The following is a 20,109-nucleotide window of genomic DNA, read 5'->3' on the forward strand; positions in this document are numbered from 1 at the left end:
TGCCCCCTTATAGAATCGTATACCTACAAATGAGAGTTTATAATATGTTAATTGCTGTTAAGGACCATTATAATTTAAGTCTACAATTAGTTTAAAACCTTACATTGCACTCCATAAGAGTGCATTTATCTCATAGAACCACAAACTATAATATTTTATAGAACTGCTTTACTCTAAATTAATTCATTGACCTATTAAGTGTTTATTAACTCAAGGTATAAAACAAAATACATTAATGCGGTGAAAAAATCTTTCCATATTGCACAGACAAACAAAATGAAAACATATTTCTGTGGTTAACAAACCACAATACTAATCCTAATATTACCCCTACGGCATTACTTCACACAATTACTACCTGTAATGATTATGGCAGACAGCAGTAATTTTAAGGTTGCCTTTTGTGTATTTTTTATTTGTAAGGAGTATCGACAAGTGGATGTTTTATAAATAAAAACTAAGTATTTTTAGAACATTATTTAGTTTAATATTAAAATAAAATAATTTTAGTATATAGTAACTAATATTGTGACTAGTTCAAAAATACTTGTAAGGCTTTGGTATTTGTACAATATACTGACTAATAGTTGTATCATTAAACCGTATTTAATTACTTAACAAATTGCTAAAATCCACAGCCATAATATAACGTAAAGAGTATTTTCTACTTATGTAAGTAAATTACATACAAAAATATGTCTTATTAATAATTTAAAAATTGCACAATAATAGAAATTAAAATATTAAATAAATATAAAATACAAATATTTAAAAACAAATCTTTGGATTAGTTAATAATAAAATAAAATACCAATCTAATATTTTAGAAATGATCTTTATAATATAAAGTCATTATAGAAAAGTAAAAAAGTATTTTGCAAATGCAAAATAAACAATTGTGCAAAAAAAAGTCATCTATGTTCAACTAGTTATGTAAAATGGAGTTTGGTAATCGCTTAATTCTGTAATTTTACTAATACAATCAAATTCAGTGTTCATTTTGTTGAGGAGTTCTAGGCTTTGTCCAGGTAAATTATTTGTCGAAAAACTGTTTGTTTCAATCAAAGGCATAACCGATATTATAATACGACCTGTTAAATATTATATCGTACATTTTATTAAACACAATTTCCACTTATTATTGAAATGAAAATGTATACCAGCTTCAAATAAATGTTTCTCTTTATTTAGGAAGTAATGTTTGGAAAACACAATTGGTTGAATGGGCAATTTCTTCTTAACGGCAATCCTGATGGTGTCTTCACATGTCATCGAGGCAGGCACCAAAAATACATTATGCTATAAACACATAAAATAAATTTGTAATAAATATATTATGTACACATTAAGTGATCAAATTGAAAGTAAACCGTAAAATATAATTTAAAAAAATATATATTACCTCATTTTTGGAGTTGGTTGTAGCTCTGGATAAGACTGTTGTTCCGAAATTTTCGTTGATAAAATTAATGGGACAAAGTAATCTTGACAAAAGCCAAGGGACAAGTGAAAAGGGCCATAAGTTAGAATAATGATTTTCTAGATCAATGTCCATTTCGATTTGTCGACAATACAACAAATGTAAAATACCTACAAAATAAATACTTATTATTCATTTTTAATAGTTAATACACCAACTGACCTATAATTATATAGAACTAATTGATTTTTAATAGAACAATATAAAGTGAATTAGTCGTATGCCAGATTTTAAATTTACATTTGGAAAATTAATTATTTTTGAGGTGCATAAACCTTCATAAAGGTTAAATGAATAAACGGGCATTAGTTCCTTAAACGACAATTAGTTAACTACTCATGATTAGTCTATTAAACGTAAATGAAATATTAAATTGAGTTCAGCGTTGTAAAGTATTTGAATAGAAATTGAATTACATTAAACCTCTATTTTCGAGAGCTATAAACTGCTCAAATTTCAAAAGTATTTTTTAATGTTTATACTTGTAAGCGAATGATATTTGAAATTGGATATTTTAGTAGTTATTCTTGAGTATGTAAACTACAGAATTCAAGTACATTATACAATATAGAAGATTATCAATATTTTGTGCAGTCTGACATAAATTAATAAGTAATTTACTAATATAATATTCACCTAGTGCATCAATAAAATCCTGGTGATTAATAAGAACTACTCTTCTTCGTTTATTGATCAGGTTCTGTTTTCCATAAACTCGCCATTCGACAGATAGTAAATCAGATATTTGTTGACCAAAATATGCAATTAATCTGCAAACAAAAAATGTATCTTAATAATGTTATTTTTATGTCGCAGTTATGTGTATATTTAGGGTCCGAAACTAACATTTAAGAGCAACTAAAGCTACTATACAATTATATGGTATTTTTAATAAGGAGTTAAAAAAAAAAACCCAAAGCAAAATTCATCATTTTTAGCTGTGTTCTTTGTATTTATGTGGGATGAAAATTTTAACTCTGCGTAGTATTTAAATAACGTACGACAATTAACTTACATAGTTGAACAGTCTATCTTATATTATAGGTGGAAGTATAATAACCAAATGCCTGCAACCAACCAAGAGACGTACTACAGTGGTCCGTGAATGCATGCGAGGTTTGTAATAATAGTTGTTCGAGATCGGCTTTTTTACTGAACGTTTGCACTTCGTCGTTATAGGAGTATTAAATAATAATGATAACAATATACAAACAGTAATACTCATTACCTCATTCGCTGTTTGTACTGGAAGACGGCTAGTAGCGACGTGAATGTAGCGAGTATGAAAAACGTAGCCAGTCGTAAGTGATACCGAAATATTCGGCAAGTGTCGTACATGAATGGAAGAGAAATAAAAAAAGAAACCAACAATATTTCCGTCCACACGGCCATCGTGTGTATGTAATAACTTTTTTTCACGTTTAAGCTACATTCTTAATAATAACAATAATAATTATTCTTTGCACGACACGCACATTATCACGGTATTGTAATTTGAATGATGAATAATATTGATCGGCTCCTTTTTGCGCACACAATATACACTATATAGCTGATAAGGTCATAGAACTGATAAATCGGAATGGACACTGATAAGAAATAACGTATCCAGCATGGGCAGGCTGCGAAATTACTCCGCCATCTTATTGAAGGAAAAATCAGTTTGACCATTTAGACAAAACAAATTTTCTTGGAAATTTATACAAAATAGTTATAAACGTTTGACCATAAAATACCTAACGGCAAAGTAAAAAGGTCGACCTACTCAGTTTACCTTTAATTATGCATACATACTGTTTTGGTTTATCGAAAGTTCTAACGGGTTTCCGTTTCCACGTAATTAATTAGTATTTAATTGAATGTCACCTGAACTGAAGTACAATGTAGTGTATAATATTGTGTATTATCTATGTAATACGTGCAAGTAGCGAAAAGTTGGTCCAGGTAATAATAAATAGTTATAACAATAACAATTAAAAAAATTCCAAATAAATTTGTCATAAATAATAAATGTTTAAATAAAAAATAATTTTTTCATATATTATCGTGTCGCCTAGATAAAACAATTATAACAGTATAGTGACCAACTCAGTGCCTTATACAGATTTCTTTAATTATCAGTGACTCAACTGAATAGTCAATATTAGTGTATTTCCAAAAAAAAAAAAAAAGCGCTTATAGCGCAACAAGTGTTCATCTAAACGAATCTACCTTTTTTTTTATACCTCGCAGGTGTTTATGAACATAATTAAAAAATTAATACAACGATAATGATCGTACTACGTTTTAAATTATTAAGTTTAATTTAAAATACGTTATGATGTGGATAATTTATTCGAATTTTAGATTTCTAATTAAAAATAGCTTTTCCAACTTTTATGACATTGGTTGCTGCAGAGTGTTGTGTCCTAAGAAACAATAAGCTCGAATTTTAATTTAAAAAATTAACGTTTTGTCACGGACTGCACAGCGAAATAATGTTATTACTTCCTTGAAACGTTATCTCGACGTTAGCGGCACTAATATAAATACTAAATAAGCAGCTAGGCGCTTGAATAAAGTACATCCCAAAGGATGTTTCTTGCAATTTTGACAAAATGAGAATTCAATCACCGGTCAAGGGCTCTGAGCGGCGGCAATTTTTTTATTTTGCTAGTTGAACTGTCGGCATTAATGTCATCATTAATATTATTTTAAATATAATACACAGATGTGCAAAACATGCCCCTCTTTTTGATTTACAAGCAAACCTTATTATCTCCAAAAGTTGTCTCTGTAATGTAAGTATAAGATTAACAAATAAGAATATTATGTTTTAGACTATCCATACAAATACATATATACACGTATAATCTTATCGTAGGGTTTTACAAAAACAGAAGTAAAGATTCATGTATAACATAAAATATGTGTATGATAAAGTAGACGTATGTATATTTTCAATTTATCGTAGAACATAATAAAAATTTCATTGTGTATTCTCCTAAAATAGACTAAAACGTATAGCCATACGTTTATGATGTTATTTTTTCAAAGAAATTCATCGCATTTATAGTCTGAAACCAGTCCAGGATACTGTTGGTGTGTAAAAAAATACTATATTTTATTTACTAATAAAATATGAGAAACTGACGTCATATTGTATAATAAAAAAATGTATAATGGCGTTTAAAATTCTATTTCGTTGTTTTATTGTATTATTAAATTTAACTACTCAAAGAATGGCACTGTACGAGAATCCTATATATGAGTGACTTTAAGAATCGGAAAGTGTGAAAAAAAACAATTGTTCTCAAACAAATCGTTCCCCGAGGAGCAATAATACTCTCTTAAAATGACTCTTTTTATTCTACTATACTGTCTAGGAGTACAATAAGAAAAATTATATTTTCTACGCTAAAACGTCTTCAATATAATATTTTGTATTCGTCTAAATACCTATTTTTTAATATTGCAGTTGGAAATGATTTATCTATTCACTATTGTTACGAGGAAGAATAAATCCTACCTTAATCATATTTTGTTTTATTTAAGAAAGTGCCACACTGGCTAATACATTTTGATGGGCAATGTGGTGAAACTTGTGGTCTGTATCGTAATTGAAAGCGGTCGGTTTTTTGGACGTTTTAGATTTATAAGCCTGACAAAACTACGCCTAATTACCTGGTTAGGTTAGGTATCTGTAATACTAATAGCTTTAAGTAAGTGTATTCTAGTTTATGGTGGTTGTAATAGATACGATCTCATAGGGCCCCGCACGAGCTTGATTAATGGGGCTCATTATGCATTATATACTTTATAATTTATATGTTGTAAAGAAATAATAATAAAAATAAAAAACATTTTATTTGGAGTACAGCTATGGGTCTTATCCCACATGTACAATTACCATTTAAAAATTACACTACATAGGTTGTGTGGTCAGGTTTTTTTCGATATATTTATTTGTTTTGTTTTTATACCTAAATCTGAGCGCACGGCAGTGCCAAGTGAGCCAAGTTCTAGCAATGTCAGTGTATCTTTGCACGAACCAACTCACCCGGTATTTGTAATTTTCATATCTTTGCTACTTCTTAAGATTCTTCGACACTAGCTTTCAAAATGACAAACTGTAAGTATCTAAATGTATTCCATCTCCAACGTTTCGCAGACGAAAACGACAATTTAAGCTTAATTATTAAATTAACTGAGTATGGAATACTTCCATCCCCTTTAGTTTGTGTTCGTGGGCATTTTAATGAGTTTGGAAAGGGACAGTTCAGTGAAAGATAATTACAAGTGGAATGCCGAGAAAAATACAGGTTAAAATATCTAATTATGGGGGCTCCATACAGACCATTTTTTCAGTCAAAACACATCATTTTCATTCCATCGCACAGGCCTAGCCAGTGATCCGATAAGCAATCTAAAAACAGATTTGAATTCGTCATGAAGTTTACTCAGGATCGGTCGAGGTACTTTTTTCAATTTTTAATTTTAACCCTATCTAAATTTTATTTTAAAATGTTGAAATTTTATAAAATGTTCAAACGTGTTTTATACATAGTAGGAATAAGATATCAAAAAAGTACGTCGGCCGATCTCAAGTAAATTTCATGACAAATTCAAATCTGTTTTTATATTACTTATCGGATCACTGGTTGAGCCTGTGCAATGAAACAAAAAATGTATGTTATATTAACTAAAATGACTTTTACTCATAGGCAAAATGATTTAAATTAAAAATAATACCTTGAAGCTTATACAAATTAACCGATAAATTTATTGACATGGTCGAAATTTATTTAAACCAATTTTTTCTTAAATATTGCCAATACAAAACTCCTTAAAAATGGTCTGTATGGAGCCCCCTTAACTTGGAATACAATTTTTATATTTTTGTGATTGTACCCACAATATCTTTTAAGCCACTGAACCGATTTCTTCCTGTTTGAAATCGCACCAGTAAGGTTATATTATTAGACTAAAAATTAAAAAAAAACACCTGAAAAGTTTACATTTTATTCAAATTAAAAATTACGGCGCCGCTCCATATATTTTTTCAAAATAGTCCAATTAGTTCCAAAAAAAAAAAAATCAAAAATTAAATATTTACAATACCAGAGCTATTGACAAAAGTCCCTTGAGTAATTTTGGTCCATTACTTTCATATATTGAAATATTGTCCATTCATGATAGCAGCCGGTCTGGTAGGCGGAGGTGCCTGCCGTGACACTGTTGATCTCGGTCGCCAGACGAGCGCTTAGATGGTGGCGCGGGGACGTACGTATTAAATATTAATTACATCTACTAATCGTTAATTTGATTAAGTTAAGTTAATCGTTAAGTTAATAATTTGACATAACTACGTCAAGTTAAAACGTATATTTGTTTTTAAGTAACAAAAAATTAACTGAATGTTAGACATTGGGAACAAATCTACTTTACCGGGCGCCCTTTTTTTTTCTTGAAACCTAAGTATTTCAACGTTTTAAAAAACCGATGGTGCAAAAAAAAAGTTGCGGAAATCATTAGTTTTTTGGGTTATACGACTTAAAAGTTTATCAATTTTAATGGTTGTACGTTAAATACCTAAGAATTGCCATCCACACGTCTTAATAGAAGTCCTAAAGGCGAATGATTTTTTTTGGCGGCGAATTTTATAACTATATTGTTACTAATAAAATCATTCCAAGTAATGTTGGCAAGTAATTACTTGCCAACATACGTATTAAATATTAATTACATCTACTAATCGTTTAGCTGGTAAAAGCATCTTGGCTTTAGTGGTTCCCTCCGAAACAAGCTGGCCGCCCGCGCCCGATTAACCCTCGCACATGACGGGTCGTTTCTATTTTGACCAGCCCTTCGTAATTTAACTCTCGGCAGAGTGGTTTCTGTAGTTGCCCCGTACCTCGGCTGCCCTGAGGCTGAGCCGGCAAGCTCCAATAAACAGTCCTGTTCGGTTGAAATTTTGAGACGGCGCGTGTACCTAATACGGTTATCAATCAGCATAATGCTATTTCTATACACCAGTTGTGACTTGTGTATGGATACAATTTTAGGATAAACGATGAAAAGATGGCGGCCTCCAACCGAAAATCATTGTTTGCCCTTTCTGTTTTAACCACACACACACACGTCAAACCGTGTAATACACGTTATGAGTACAGGGTGGGCTAGGGAAACGGGAAAACAATATTTATCGTGGAAAACGTAGAGTACATAATATATGCCATTAAAGGTTCAAAACTCTAAAATCTCAAGTTCGGAAAATAATGTCAGTGAGATGGTGTACACTTTGCTTTTAAGATGGCCCTACAAGAAAAAATCAAACGCCGACAAATTAGGTGACCGAATGTTTGAATTACCGCAAAGAGCCGTCGAACGGCTGCCATTATGACATTATGGCAGTAATATATTAACTGTGTAGATCCATCTTGCTGAAACCACGGATTGGCAAGACCAGGTAGGGTGTTAAGTGTTTAGAACCTTGAATGGCATACTATGTACTCTACTTTTTTTAACACGATAAATATTGAAAATGGCTTACTACCAATTAAAATATTAAATAAATAAAAATATTATTTTGAAAATCATTTATAATGTATTAATCTTGAATGATCAAGTTTCTTTTTTCCTTTGATTTAAAGTGTAAGCAGTGCTTACATGCACGCTACGCCCCTGAACGGCAACAAATAGTTAAAACTAAATTATATTGAGTGTCTTAAATGGATCATCTGCTGTATGCGATCCAACGATTTCGAAAACTGTGTTCTTTATGCGACGAGTACATTATATAATATTATAGTGTTTAACAATGGTTTTATATTTAAAAATTATACTATTGATTAGTATATTTTTAATTAGTATATTAGTTTGCTGGGCGAGCAATCGTCCGGCGAAAAGGAACTGCCACCCCCCTCTCCGGCGATGATGGCAGCGTTGGGCCTCCATGGCTCGTTTAGCTACATGATGATGATAATGATGATGACTATTGATTAGTATAAAAACAGACGTTTTTTTATTTTCCAATAAATCCATTTCGACTTTTTCACAGCGGATTTTTTCATCTAGACAAGTACGAGTACTACTCTAAGTGATACGTTAAAAATAATATGTTTAAATCGACTGCTTAGCTTTTAGGTTTATAACTATAACAAAGGTCAGCTTTAATTTGAAAATTCAATAATTTTAGCACATGAATGAATGTATGTAACAAATAAATGCGCAATACATATAAACTAGCTTCTGTAATTACTTGAATGGTTCCCAACCAAATTACGACTTCACTTAAACTAGCTTCAAACTCCAAATGGTCGTTTGCATATATTGTTGCCATTTTCCGATTAATTCCTACAAAGGTAACGTATGGATATTATATTTTCAAAATAAACACTGGTCGTGGCGTTCATAAACTAATAAAAACTTACTTTCATTTTCGAAGAAAGTTGATGGTGTTTTTGCACGATTTCAGTAGTGATTTGAAAGTTCTTATTCGTCATAGCATAGGTACCTATATGTTTTGAGATTTTTCAGTGATAGCATAGATTTTAAATTCTTTAGCTCGAATCACTCCTTGAAACTCCTGATAATTACACAATAATATTAATCGTTAAATACAACATATTATCTAAATGAATCTTTCTGACGAATAATTTTGTATTAAGTCTTGGGATTTTTTTTATGAAAAAAGTTTTTGACTGTTAAAATAATTTGTCTTACAATTAGTATCGATTAGTAGTAGTAACAAGTAATACTATAATAATACATATGTTAAAAAGGGGAATGACAAAATGATGTAAGTAACTTTACCACATTAAAAAGTACCTCAAGTTCTTCAAATTGATTATTTTTCTCTTCTAGTGACTAACAAATTCTGAAGCCAAAAAAAAATAAGATGACGGTCAATACAATGGCGTCGTTGTTTTCGGCCATTTGCAAATGGTTAGCGTATTCTTTAGTCTAGGTATTTTTTTACAACATAATATTTGTAAAACTGTTTAAGTATGTACACAAATTTTGTACAACAATATTTTGTATTTAATTTGCAATGTACACTGTTCAGTAACGTTTCAACTTACTTGGATTTTATTATACCGTTGAGATTTACATGATCTCTTGTCGTGGTTTCCACAGCCTTCTGAGGAATATTTTGCTTAGATCTTTCAACAAAATTAAGCGTATTTCCAATAAAATTGATTCATTGTTATCAAACGATTTTTGTATAACATCGATTTTTTCCATACGGATCTCTAAAATCTGTTTGTGGCGCAAGTAGTCTCAGTGGCGTAGAAAGGAATTTTTTATGGGGAGGGGGGTTCATGGTTGGAAAAAAGAACTCATTAAATTTATTTCACTTATAACAAAATTTGTATTTTTCTTGGCTTTTTGGCAAATTCATCTCGATAATAGCTTAGAAGAACTAAGCCATTTCGACGATCCTGTTTAAAATAAGTTAGATGATTAAAATACAGTTAAAAATTGTATATGATTACAATTTACCTCTTTCGTAGTATTTCTAAGGTATGTTTTTACTCTTTTTGAACAATTGTAATTTTTATATTGATAACTGATATGTGATAACAATTAAAACAACTAACGGTATTATAAAATTTAAGTATTAAGCTAAATAAAGTGTAAGGGGGGGAGGTTGAACCTAGGATTCTAGGTAATTTTCTAGTTGTAATATTGTGTCGTTGATATTTCGTCTTTGTGAAACCAGCCTTTGAATCATAATTCTCACTTATTTTTACGTCTATAGTGTTTAACCAATATTCAAGTACAGTCGTAGCTTCGTCGTTTTATTCCCATATGGTAAGCTATCTTGTCTGTAGAGATTTTATGTGTGCTATAAACTTTTTTCATTTTCGTAATTGGACGTACATGGGATTATATTTAATTTGAAAAACTAGTTAAATGTATACGGTTCTTTTTTAGTTTCATAAGATATCCTCTTTAATTTTGACTTCTGACTGAAAAAACTTGTATGATGTTACTGTGGCATCAAATTGTCGTTAAGGTAAATATTGATTATGTATTAATCATTTAGTGTGATTTTGATTATTATCTAATATTTGACGTCAGTATAATTCTATAATTTTTCAGTACAATGTTAAAATATGTGAACTGGGAGATGTTGGCTGGAGGAGCGGCGGCGTTTGGAGCCGGCGCAATAAGCGGGTGGTATTACCACCGATGGTATTCGGTAAGTACAAATTAAACAGCATCTGACACCGGCTTTATACAATTTTGATCTATTAAAAAGTTGTCCCTGTCTCTGAAAGTTGCGATTTTCTCAAAACGAATGCCGCTTAAAAATTCGAAATTAATGGAGGGTGGCAAATTATGCAAGCTGTCCCGACCCGGCGTTTCCCGGGTATATATGTATTAGACATGGTCATGTATTAGAAAAACAATCAGCTGTTTATTTTTATAAATTTTTCTAATACTTTGGATAAAGTATAAGTCCGAGATATCGGACGATAATTAGTACAGATATTTTTATTCTCCGGTTTATGAACTGGGATTATAGTAGTTTCCTTAAGCACGTGTAGGAAAATTCCAGAAGTAATTGATAAGTTAAATATATGTTCCAAAGAGTTATTATGTGATCAATAATTTGTTTTAAAATATAATTTGTTAGGCCATTATCATAAAATGAAATGCTTCCCTTACGATTCGCGAACGAATATGTTTGTTTATTAAAAATGTATCACGTGGTGTTGCGGAAAAGTACGCAAGCTATTAACATAAAATATGTAATACCTATGTGTTTTTGTAACAGTTTTTTTCGATTAATTTGCCAAAGTAGTATACTACCCCCACTCCCATTCCAACCCCTACCCCTAACCCCAAATCCATTCACACCCCCACCCCAACCCCATCCCTCATAATTTATCTCTAATCTCTTATCGGTTATGTGCCAGAAATAAGACATAAAAATGTAAGTATAATAATGTTTTTTTTTCCAAAACAGTCGGCAGTGACATCGCCCTCCGCACCTGCCCCTCAACCGGCTAAGAGTACGGCCACGCATGCCGGGACTTCTCAACCGGATAAGACTACGGCAACGGATTGTAGGACCGCCCCTCAACCATCTAAGAGTACGGCCACGTGTTCCGGGACTTCTCAACCGGATAAGACTATGGCAACGGATTGTGGGACTGCCCCTCAACCATCTAAGAGTACGGCCACGTGTTCCGGGACTTCTCAACCGGATAAGACTACGGCAACGGATTGTGGGACTGCCCCTCAAACGGCTAAGAGTACGGCCACGTGTTCCGGGACTTCTCAACCGGATAAGACTACGGCAACGGATTGTAGGACCGCCCCTCAAACGGCTAAGAGTACGGCCACGTGTTCCGGGACTTCTCAACCGGATAAGACTACGGCAACGGATTGTAGGACCGCCCCTCAACCATCTAAGAGTACGGCCATGTGTTCCGGCACTTCTCAACCGGATAAGACTACGGCAACGGATTGTGGGACTGCCCCTCAACCTGCCTCCTCAACGGCGAGAAATCGGCGAAGAAAGCTCCAAAGGCGCCGTCAGAAGGAGTCCGGTAAGTCATTATATACGGGGTGTTCCAGCATGTAAGGTATTTAGTGCAAAAAGCTCACCTTAAAAGAGGGGTCATATCATTTTCAGTCTTTTTCGGCCCCCAGATATTCTCTTATCACTTATCTTATTATTTATTTCATACCTCTAATCTCTAATCATTTATCTCTTATCACTAATATCTTATAATGTATTTATTATCTCTTGTTTCTAATTATTTACTTTTAATTTCTTATCATTTATCACCTATCTCTTATCATTAATCTCCTATCAATTATTTTTAATCTTTTATCACTTATCATTTACTTCTTATTGCTAGTCTTTAATCATTTTTCTCTCATCATTTTTTGAGTTGGGGGCCAAAAAAAACTGAAAATGACGTGACTCCTCTTTTAAGGTGAGCTTTTTGCACTGAATAACAGGGAATACATTTTTTTTTCAGTCATTATTTTTTTACTTAACTGTCGAAACTTGAAATTTTTTAATTATCGAAAAAGTGAAAACGGGGGGGCTTATTTGGAGGTTCCCCAGATGACGAATCACCTATTACTTACTTTTTATGCTGGAACATTCTGTATATACATAATACATATACTAGAAATTGACTACGGCCAAAGATTTTTCTTCTTTATTTATAAACCAAAAAATTTTCATAAACTATTTTCCTTAAAAGGGGAGGGGGAGACTTTTTCTTTGTTTTGTATTTTTAAGTGAAGATTTTGGGGTTTAAAGTCTGAAAATTAGACCATAGGTAAATCTAAAATATACAATTATATCAACTTTTTCTTTATTTTGTTTTTTCAGCAAGAATTAATGAAAAGGATAGTGGAAAGAGAGGTAAGTACCAAAAATAAAATTTTTTCGTTTGATGAGATACTATGGGAATACGACCCTAGAATGTATAAACTATTATTCGACTATACTGATAGATTCGTTAGGGACAAGACAATATAATCATTTTCTATTAAAATATTTGAAATTTTGTAGTTTTTCATTTGGATACATACTTTAGTTTACGTTATTTTACAATATGAGGTCGTATTCAAATATGTATCTTTCTGATTTTCTTTCAGAGCTCCATCAACTTTTAAAACTTAAATGGTAACATCTATATTTAATTATCTTTTTTAATTCGTGAAGTGCGGTAAAGTTGTAAAATATTTCTCCTTCTGTCCGTCATATTTATTGATATTCAACAATTTTTAAGCAAAATTTTATAAAATATTTTTTTGTTACCACATGAGTTTTAATAGTTGATTACACCTTGGAAAGTTGTTGAGAAAAAAAATGTTTTTTAATTATCAGAGGAGACAGCATGCGTGTAGAAGGTGTCATCAACTTGGACACAACGAGACACAGTGTGCACCAAATAATTCTGCAGTATAAGAAAGAAAACTTTGTCATTAACTTTGTAACCTGTACTTAATACATAATTATTTTTTTTCTTATAACCTGTATAATCATATAAACATATATTTATTGTATAGTTTTAATAAATTGTGTTAAAATAATTTTTTTTTGTATTTATTTTTATACAAGGTGTCCCGACCCGGCGTTGCCCGAGATTTAGTTTGCCTGGGCTGAGTAAAATAATTACAATTAAGATTAAAAAATAATAGTTTTCTAGGCTGTATATTGTAAAGCTTTAGCATACCCCGTCATAACTCCTGAAACTCGTAATGCACTGTTCTTTCGTGCTTGCGATGTAGTTCGACTAATCGATTGACGTTAATTGATTGGCATAACATAAAATTAATCATCACTCGCTCGAGTACCATCGCAATACGTCTTAAAGTGATGTCGTTATAATTCATGGTACCTATAGGCTGTAATCTAGTGATCAGAATTCATACCTAGTTTTGGACAAATATTTTGCAAGCTAAGTACAGATACGTAGTACCTATAAGTAAGTACCTATATTATATGTCTAGATATTGGTCGAATGTAATGTCTAGAGGTCAGTAGACTAAAATATCACGTCAACAGTGTGTTAGCCTTAGCACAACCGAATCAGAGTACATAGCTTTAAGTATGCAGTAAACAAGAATTCACTTGGTTAAAATTACTTTTAGGTGAATTACTCAACCAGCCAGAAATGAAACCAACGATGTATGGAGACAATCAGAGCGCTATCAGACTTGTGAAAAATCGTAAAAATGCCAAATAATACCAAAGTTGACACTCCTTTGAAAAGGACTACAACTTCCTGTTCGTCCTCTCGTTCCAACAGTGAGTTCACTGTCACAGATGTGATGAAAAATTGTTATCTATAAATGATATCAATCTTTCCAGAAACGAGTAAAATGCTTGGTTCTTAATAATACTTTATAGAGTATGTTGATCTCAATAAATAGCTTAAAAAATTTAAATGACAACCTTAAATCTGAAGTAAATAGTGTTCATGATAAAGTTTCAATTTTAGAATCTAACTAACAAGTCAGTTATACAGATTTCATTAGACGGGTTGATTTTAGAAGCTAAACATAAGTTTATGAAAAGTAAAAGTGCTAATATATTAGTAAAGTAGAATCGCCTAATGAGGAGGTTAACCACGATACACTGAAAATTGCTAAAGAGTTGATAACTGATCTAAATGGAATGTAATAATCTAAATAAATATGTAAATGGTGCTCCAAAAAACTAAAATTTGCTTGTGATATTAATAAGATTGAATCTTTACAACATCGATTTTTAACTTAATTATCCTACAAGATTATTATTTCATTACTAAGTTATTTTTACTATTCACTACTATAATCATAATTTATATTTACATACCTATTCTGTATGTTATTTGCAATTTTCTGTACTGTACCTAACCTCCTAACCTAACCTTATGATAAATAAATAACCTAACCAAAAGTTTGAAACCATAAATTAAATTTTTTGATTGCCGGTGAGGTAGAGTTTGTCGATTGTTATACAACAAAACAAATAAGCAATGTAAATAAATTATAATATGACGCTCACTCGAATCGTAACTATATCTTACGGTGAATGTAAAAACTAAAAAAATACACTTTAAATTTGTAATGAAACAAAATTAACCTATTTTTTATACAGGAAAACTATCTGTATTATGTAAAATTAAGCTTACAAAGTATAAATTCGAAACAAGTTGTTATTGGTATACTCTAAAGTTAGTAGTATTATATTGGGTAAGAATAAATAATTGGCAGGCGATTTTAATGAATTTGAGCACGCACCGGTGACAGATGGCATTTACCAAATGCGATTTTTCCTTAAGTCATTGTGTTGCATACAAATTTCAACAAGTTACTTTATCACCAGGCTGAGATTAACGTGACTTTACCACAATTTTCTCGGATCGTGTCTGTAATGGATTTCGGAAACATAATCAGTCCCATACCTGCCGGCTACATAATGGACTGGTTCGGACGCAAGTGGACCATATAAGTAACATATGGTCGCTATGCATATCCAGATTCATGGGCGGCCTGGGAAAAGGAATCGCCTTCACTGTGGTACCAGTTTTTCTTGGAGAAATAGCTGGAGTAAAAGTCCGAGGAGCATTAAGTACCGCGATTGCTATTCAGTTGGCCGGAGGTGTTTTGTTAGAAGTCATTATAGGACCTCACGTCACGTACCGAATTAAGCATGAAACATCGCTGTCAAATGTACTCACTTAGCAGTTATGTGGGTGATGGGAAGGAGATAACTCAGAAAAATAGAAAAAGGTTCAGATCCCCTCTCGAAAAAATCAACCAATCAAAGTAGTGGTATCTACATTGCGACCAAGTCTGTTTTGTGCCTCATTCAGAAAGGTCATATTTCATTCAGAAACACTGGCCAAGTGTTAAGCAATACAAATAAAAGAGCAGTGTTGCTTATGAAAGTAGGAGTGAAGTGTGGTTATGAACTAAAGAAATAGCAGACTTGGCCACAATGTAGATAACACTACTTTGATAGGCTGGCATTTTCGGAAGGGGGTTGGAACTTGGCCTTTTTTCACTGTTAGGTTTTTGTCGGGGTTACATAACAAAAGCGTTTAACGTGTCATTCTTTTCAAAAACTTGGTTATAGATACCATTCTAATGTAATATTGAAAATAATAGAACACTGTTCAAATTCAGTTAATCGAAAAAAACCATTTACCACAATTTATAGTATAAAACAGTATAATAATTTATCTTGAATTCAGCGAAAATATTTTCTAACATAACAATTTATACTACCTATTGGAATGTACTCCATGTGAAGTATACATAGTACATTGGTATTCGATTATAATAAATGCATTATAATATTATCCTTGTTAAAAAAATAAGACATTTTGATATATGTAAGACAGTTATGGTGGTTATACGTTAAATTAAATACTATAAAACAAAATGCGTCTCGCCGTTTCACAATTTTGTTTTGTATTTTAGGGCTATAAAAATGTAGTTATAATAATGTAGTCAAGTTGTTTATTTGATAAATTATGTTTTATAAATGCATAAACACTTCAATAAATGTAAAGATGAGTTATGGAATTCGACATAACCGCTATGTTGTAATAAGGTAGAAAAGAGTAGAAAAGAGATAGAAATAGTCAATAGCTGCCAACAGATTTGTTATTACAATATGAAACTTAATGATTAGCCACTGCTGAAGCTAATTCACATATCAATAAGAACAAATTTATTTTAATTATATTAAAATTTAATCATCATTATAAAGAAAGTTTAATGTTAATAAAAAATCATCAAAGGTTTTTTTTATATTTAAATAATTTAGAATCTTTTACAGTATAATATTATGTCATGATTATATATGTACCCACTTTGAAACTGTTGGCTTCTCGTGAATATTAAATCCTATTAACACAAATGCTGTCGATATTGGGTATTCATTAAAATGTACATTTTAAAAGGTAGTTTTTTTTTGTATATAACGTGCAAATCACCATTATTAGAATGCATGTTATTATACTCAAATTATTATTCTGTTGCAATAATATATTGGAGACTCATTATTCTAAATGACATGAAGGTCCTTGTAATCACGTATATGTAAATCTACATTAGCCAATTGTTCAAGGTTGCAATTATATTTTATAGCGCTGATTGATCACTATAATATTATTGGTACATTTTACAGCTCATAATAATTATAGGCGAAAATTATAGCACAATAATGTACAATTATACGGATATTATAATATTAAATATCGACCTTGGCATTAATACTATAAAATTACGCATTTACAAAGAATACCAATATTTTACTTAACTCCACTAAAAAAACTAGGTACTTGACATTGTTTGGCTGGTATAGAGAGACTACACAATTTTCTTAAATACAAAATTTGTCTCATACATTAAATAATAATTTAGTAAACTGCTAAGTGAAATATAAGTCTCTTGTCATATAATATATTCGTTTATTAAGTGCCAACGATTAATATTATTCCAAAGATATAATGAGAAAATCTATCCCAATATCTCAACATTTTTACTTTATCGCTGTTCTTAATATAACTACACTATCAAGCCTGAGATTATGCTGATGAGTAGTTCATAGTCATCAAACAAGTATTTGTATAATTTAAATATGTTACAAACTGATTTAAATGTTTTAAGTTGTTCATAATCAAAGGATACTTGAACATTTTGGGAAATATTATTTTTGTACTTAGCTGTATTTAAGGGACCAAGCAGATGGTGAGAATTATATGTTATATTACACTGAATCATAAATTATCAACATTTCCTCGATAGGTACATTATTTTTGAATAATGTATATTTAGTGAACATATACATGAAATCCACAATAAGTAAATTAGTTCTACACATTTTAAGTTCAAAGAAAAACATCAATTATAGGTGTGTTCATTGTTTGAAAATGTTGTTTCGAGCATAATAATAATATATGAATTGGCTTCAAGATGTTCATTTGACGGAATGATATATTTTCAAAAGATCCAGCACTTGATATAGTTTTCATGACTTGAAAAATGCTCTAATGATGGTAAAACGTTGTTAAAAAATACCCTCGTACGCGCGTTATCGATAGCAATAATAATAAGAGCGTGTATTATATTGTATTATATGTGTATCACACTGTGCATAAAATACTCGACGAGCATTGCAAAATATAACTTATGGAAATTCGCAAATAACTAACCGTAACGAACATTATACCCGTAAGTATACTTACGGGTATACGGGTACTTACGTATACGCCGTAAAACGATGATACGATTTATTTTCATTTTTTTTTTATACACATGAGCGTATTTTATATGTTACAATCACATAAAAAAACAAATGAAACGTGAGTCGGTACTTGGTAGATATCTATAAGAGAATGATATATATATATATATGGAGAACTCTAATAAATTAATACCCGAGTATAAAAATATATTGCACTATCTAATATTAAGATATGAGAATATGATGCATGTGTCTTCAAATGTAAATTAATTACTATCGAGCACGTTGCCAGAGGGGAGGTCCATGGGGTCTAGACCCCTTCCCCCTCGACATTTTTGGAATTTTTTTTAGATAGTTTTATTAGAAATTGACTGGTCCACTAGGCAGCACTGCTATCAGCTTGTTATGAAGTACCAGCTGTTTCTTCAGAAAACGTATTGGACGTATTAAAAACATTCGTTCTGTGTAGGTATATATAAAAAAAAAAAATTTACCTTTAGTTAAATATTATAATTTAAAAAAAAAATGTATAATTTTTTTCATACGAATATTGTGTTATAGCTTTATAAGCTTATTAATATTACATTATCAAAGAAATTGAGAAGTGGTAACAAATGTTATGTTTGGACCCCCCTCCCAAAAAAAAATATAATCCTGAATATGATCCATATTCCTATATAGTATATATCACGCACATAAAATTAATAATATTTATTATGATTTTAAAGCGTAGAGCTCCGAGGTATTAATGCCTTTAAGTAATTTAGTTGTTGCATATTGTTATCGTTATCCAAATATTTTGATTATGTCGAGACGTAGGTATTAAGTTGAGTATTTTTAAGATTAAATAAAACAAAAACAAAATGGGATCCCTGTGGTTTGCGAGAGAACAAGTTTGGAACAATACGTCAAGACCGAACACACGGGAGAGATATATTACATTTAATTTTGTTCATTTATAAATATGTTTAGTTGACAACTTTGACAATTTTCTTCTGAATCAAGTTTCGAAAAGTTTTATTTGTAGAGATTAAAGACATCGTATTACATCTTATAGCAAATGTAATGCCACCAAGTTTAAATGACTAGTGCAATATAAGTATAATTTATGCCCACCAAAGTAAACAAAACGACAGTTGTTCTTGTATTTGTATCGTATAGTAATTAAAAATATTGAGAACATAATATGCAAGTACCTAAGGTGTAATAATAATAATACGCATTGGACTAAGCTAACTGCTTATTATAAGCCTGGCAACTAAATATATTTTAAATTGTATCTGTGTTGTATTTTATACATTATCTTACAATATGCCAATTATAACATACATTCATGTGTAATCTATGATTAACAATTAGTATGTATTTTATTTAAAGTAGCGAAAAACGGGCTTAAAAGCCGCAGAGAAAGTAAAAACACAGTCCTAGTGAAACATATTCTTAGGTTAATGTAACATGGATAACTTTTGAAGAATTAATATTTTTTGCGAAAATTAATTCGAAACTTAATATTGTATAAAGTTTTATTTAAATGTAATCTTGTGCAAACAACAAACTTTTGCATTTTAGTTTCAAACTACTGTTTGGTCCTAGCAGGCGCAACGAATTTGGCTACCCTTTAAAGACTCTTCGCAAAGCACTACTGTATGATCTCCCTATCTGGATAAAAATACCAAATTCTGAAGAGAAAATTATGCTTAAAAAGACATAAAACAATACACTACATGCGTATTTATTAGTAACAATAATTAAAGATACTACTTGGATTTGAAACGTTAAACGCATTTTATCAACACAGTGTTGTGTATACACAACTGGCTAACACAATTCGATAATGTCGGAACGAATAATTCTGTAATTCTTATTTCATTACTTTTTCGACCAAACGTACGAAAGTTCACAACTGATAATTATAAATTAGTTTTTA

At 31.1% G+C, this 20,109-nt stretch overlaps 1 protein-coding gene across 1 annotated transcript; it reads right to left on the minus strand.

Moving 5' to 3' along the window:
* Positions 1-464: 464 nt before the first annotated feature.
* Positions 465-3,015, minus strand: LOC126846683 (uncharacterized). The gene is made up of 5 exons (XM_050586405.1): positions 2,709-3,015; positions 2,117-2,250; positions 1,403-1,590; positions 1,161-1,299; positions 465-1,091 (listed from the first exon to the last, which is right to left on the minus strand). The coding sequence occupies exons 1-5, from the start codon at positions 2,870-2,872 to the stop codon at positions 922-924; spliced, it is 795 nt and encodes a 264-aa protein (XP_050442362.1). The 5' UTR covers positions 2,873-3,015; the 3' UTR covers positions 465-921.
* Between the last annotated feature and the right edge of the window lie 17,094 nt (positions 3,016-20,109).

This window comes from Adelges cooleyi, unplaced genomic scaffold (assembly GCF_023614345.1).
Source record: "Adelges cooleyi isolate 19-005CV unplaced genomic scaffold, UGA_ACOO_1.1 ACOO_flye_CR_arks_rails_tigmint_CR_PRNA_9, whole genome shotgun sequence".
Classification (NCBI taxonomy): Eukaryota; Metazoa; Arthropoda; class Insecta; order Hemiptera; family Adelgidae; genus Adelges; species Adelges cooleyi.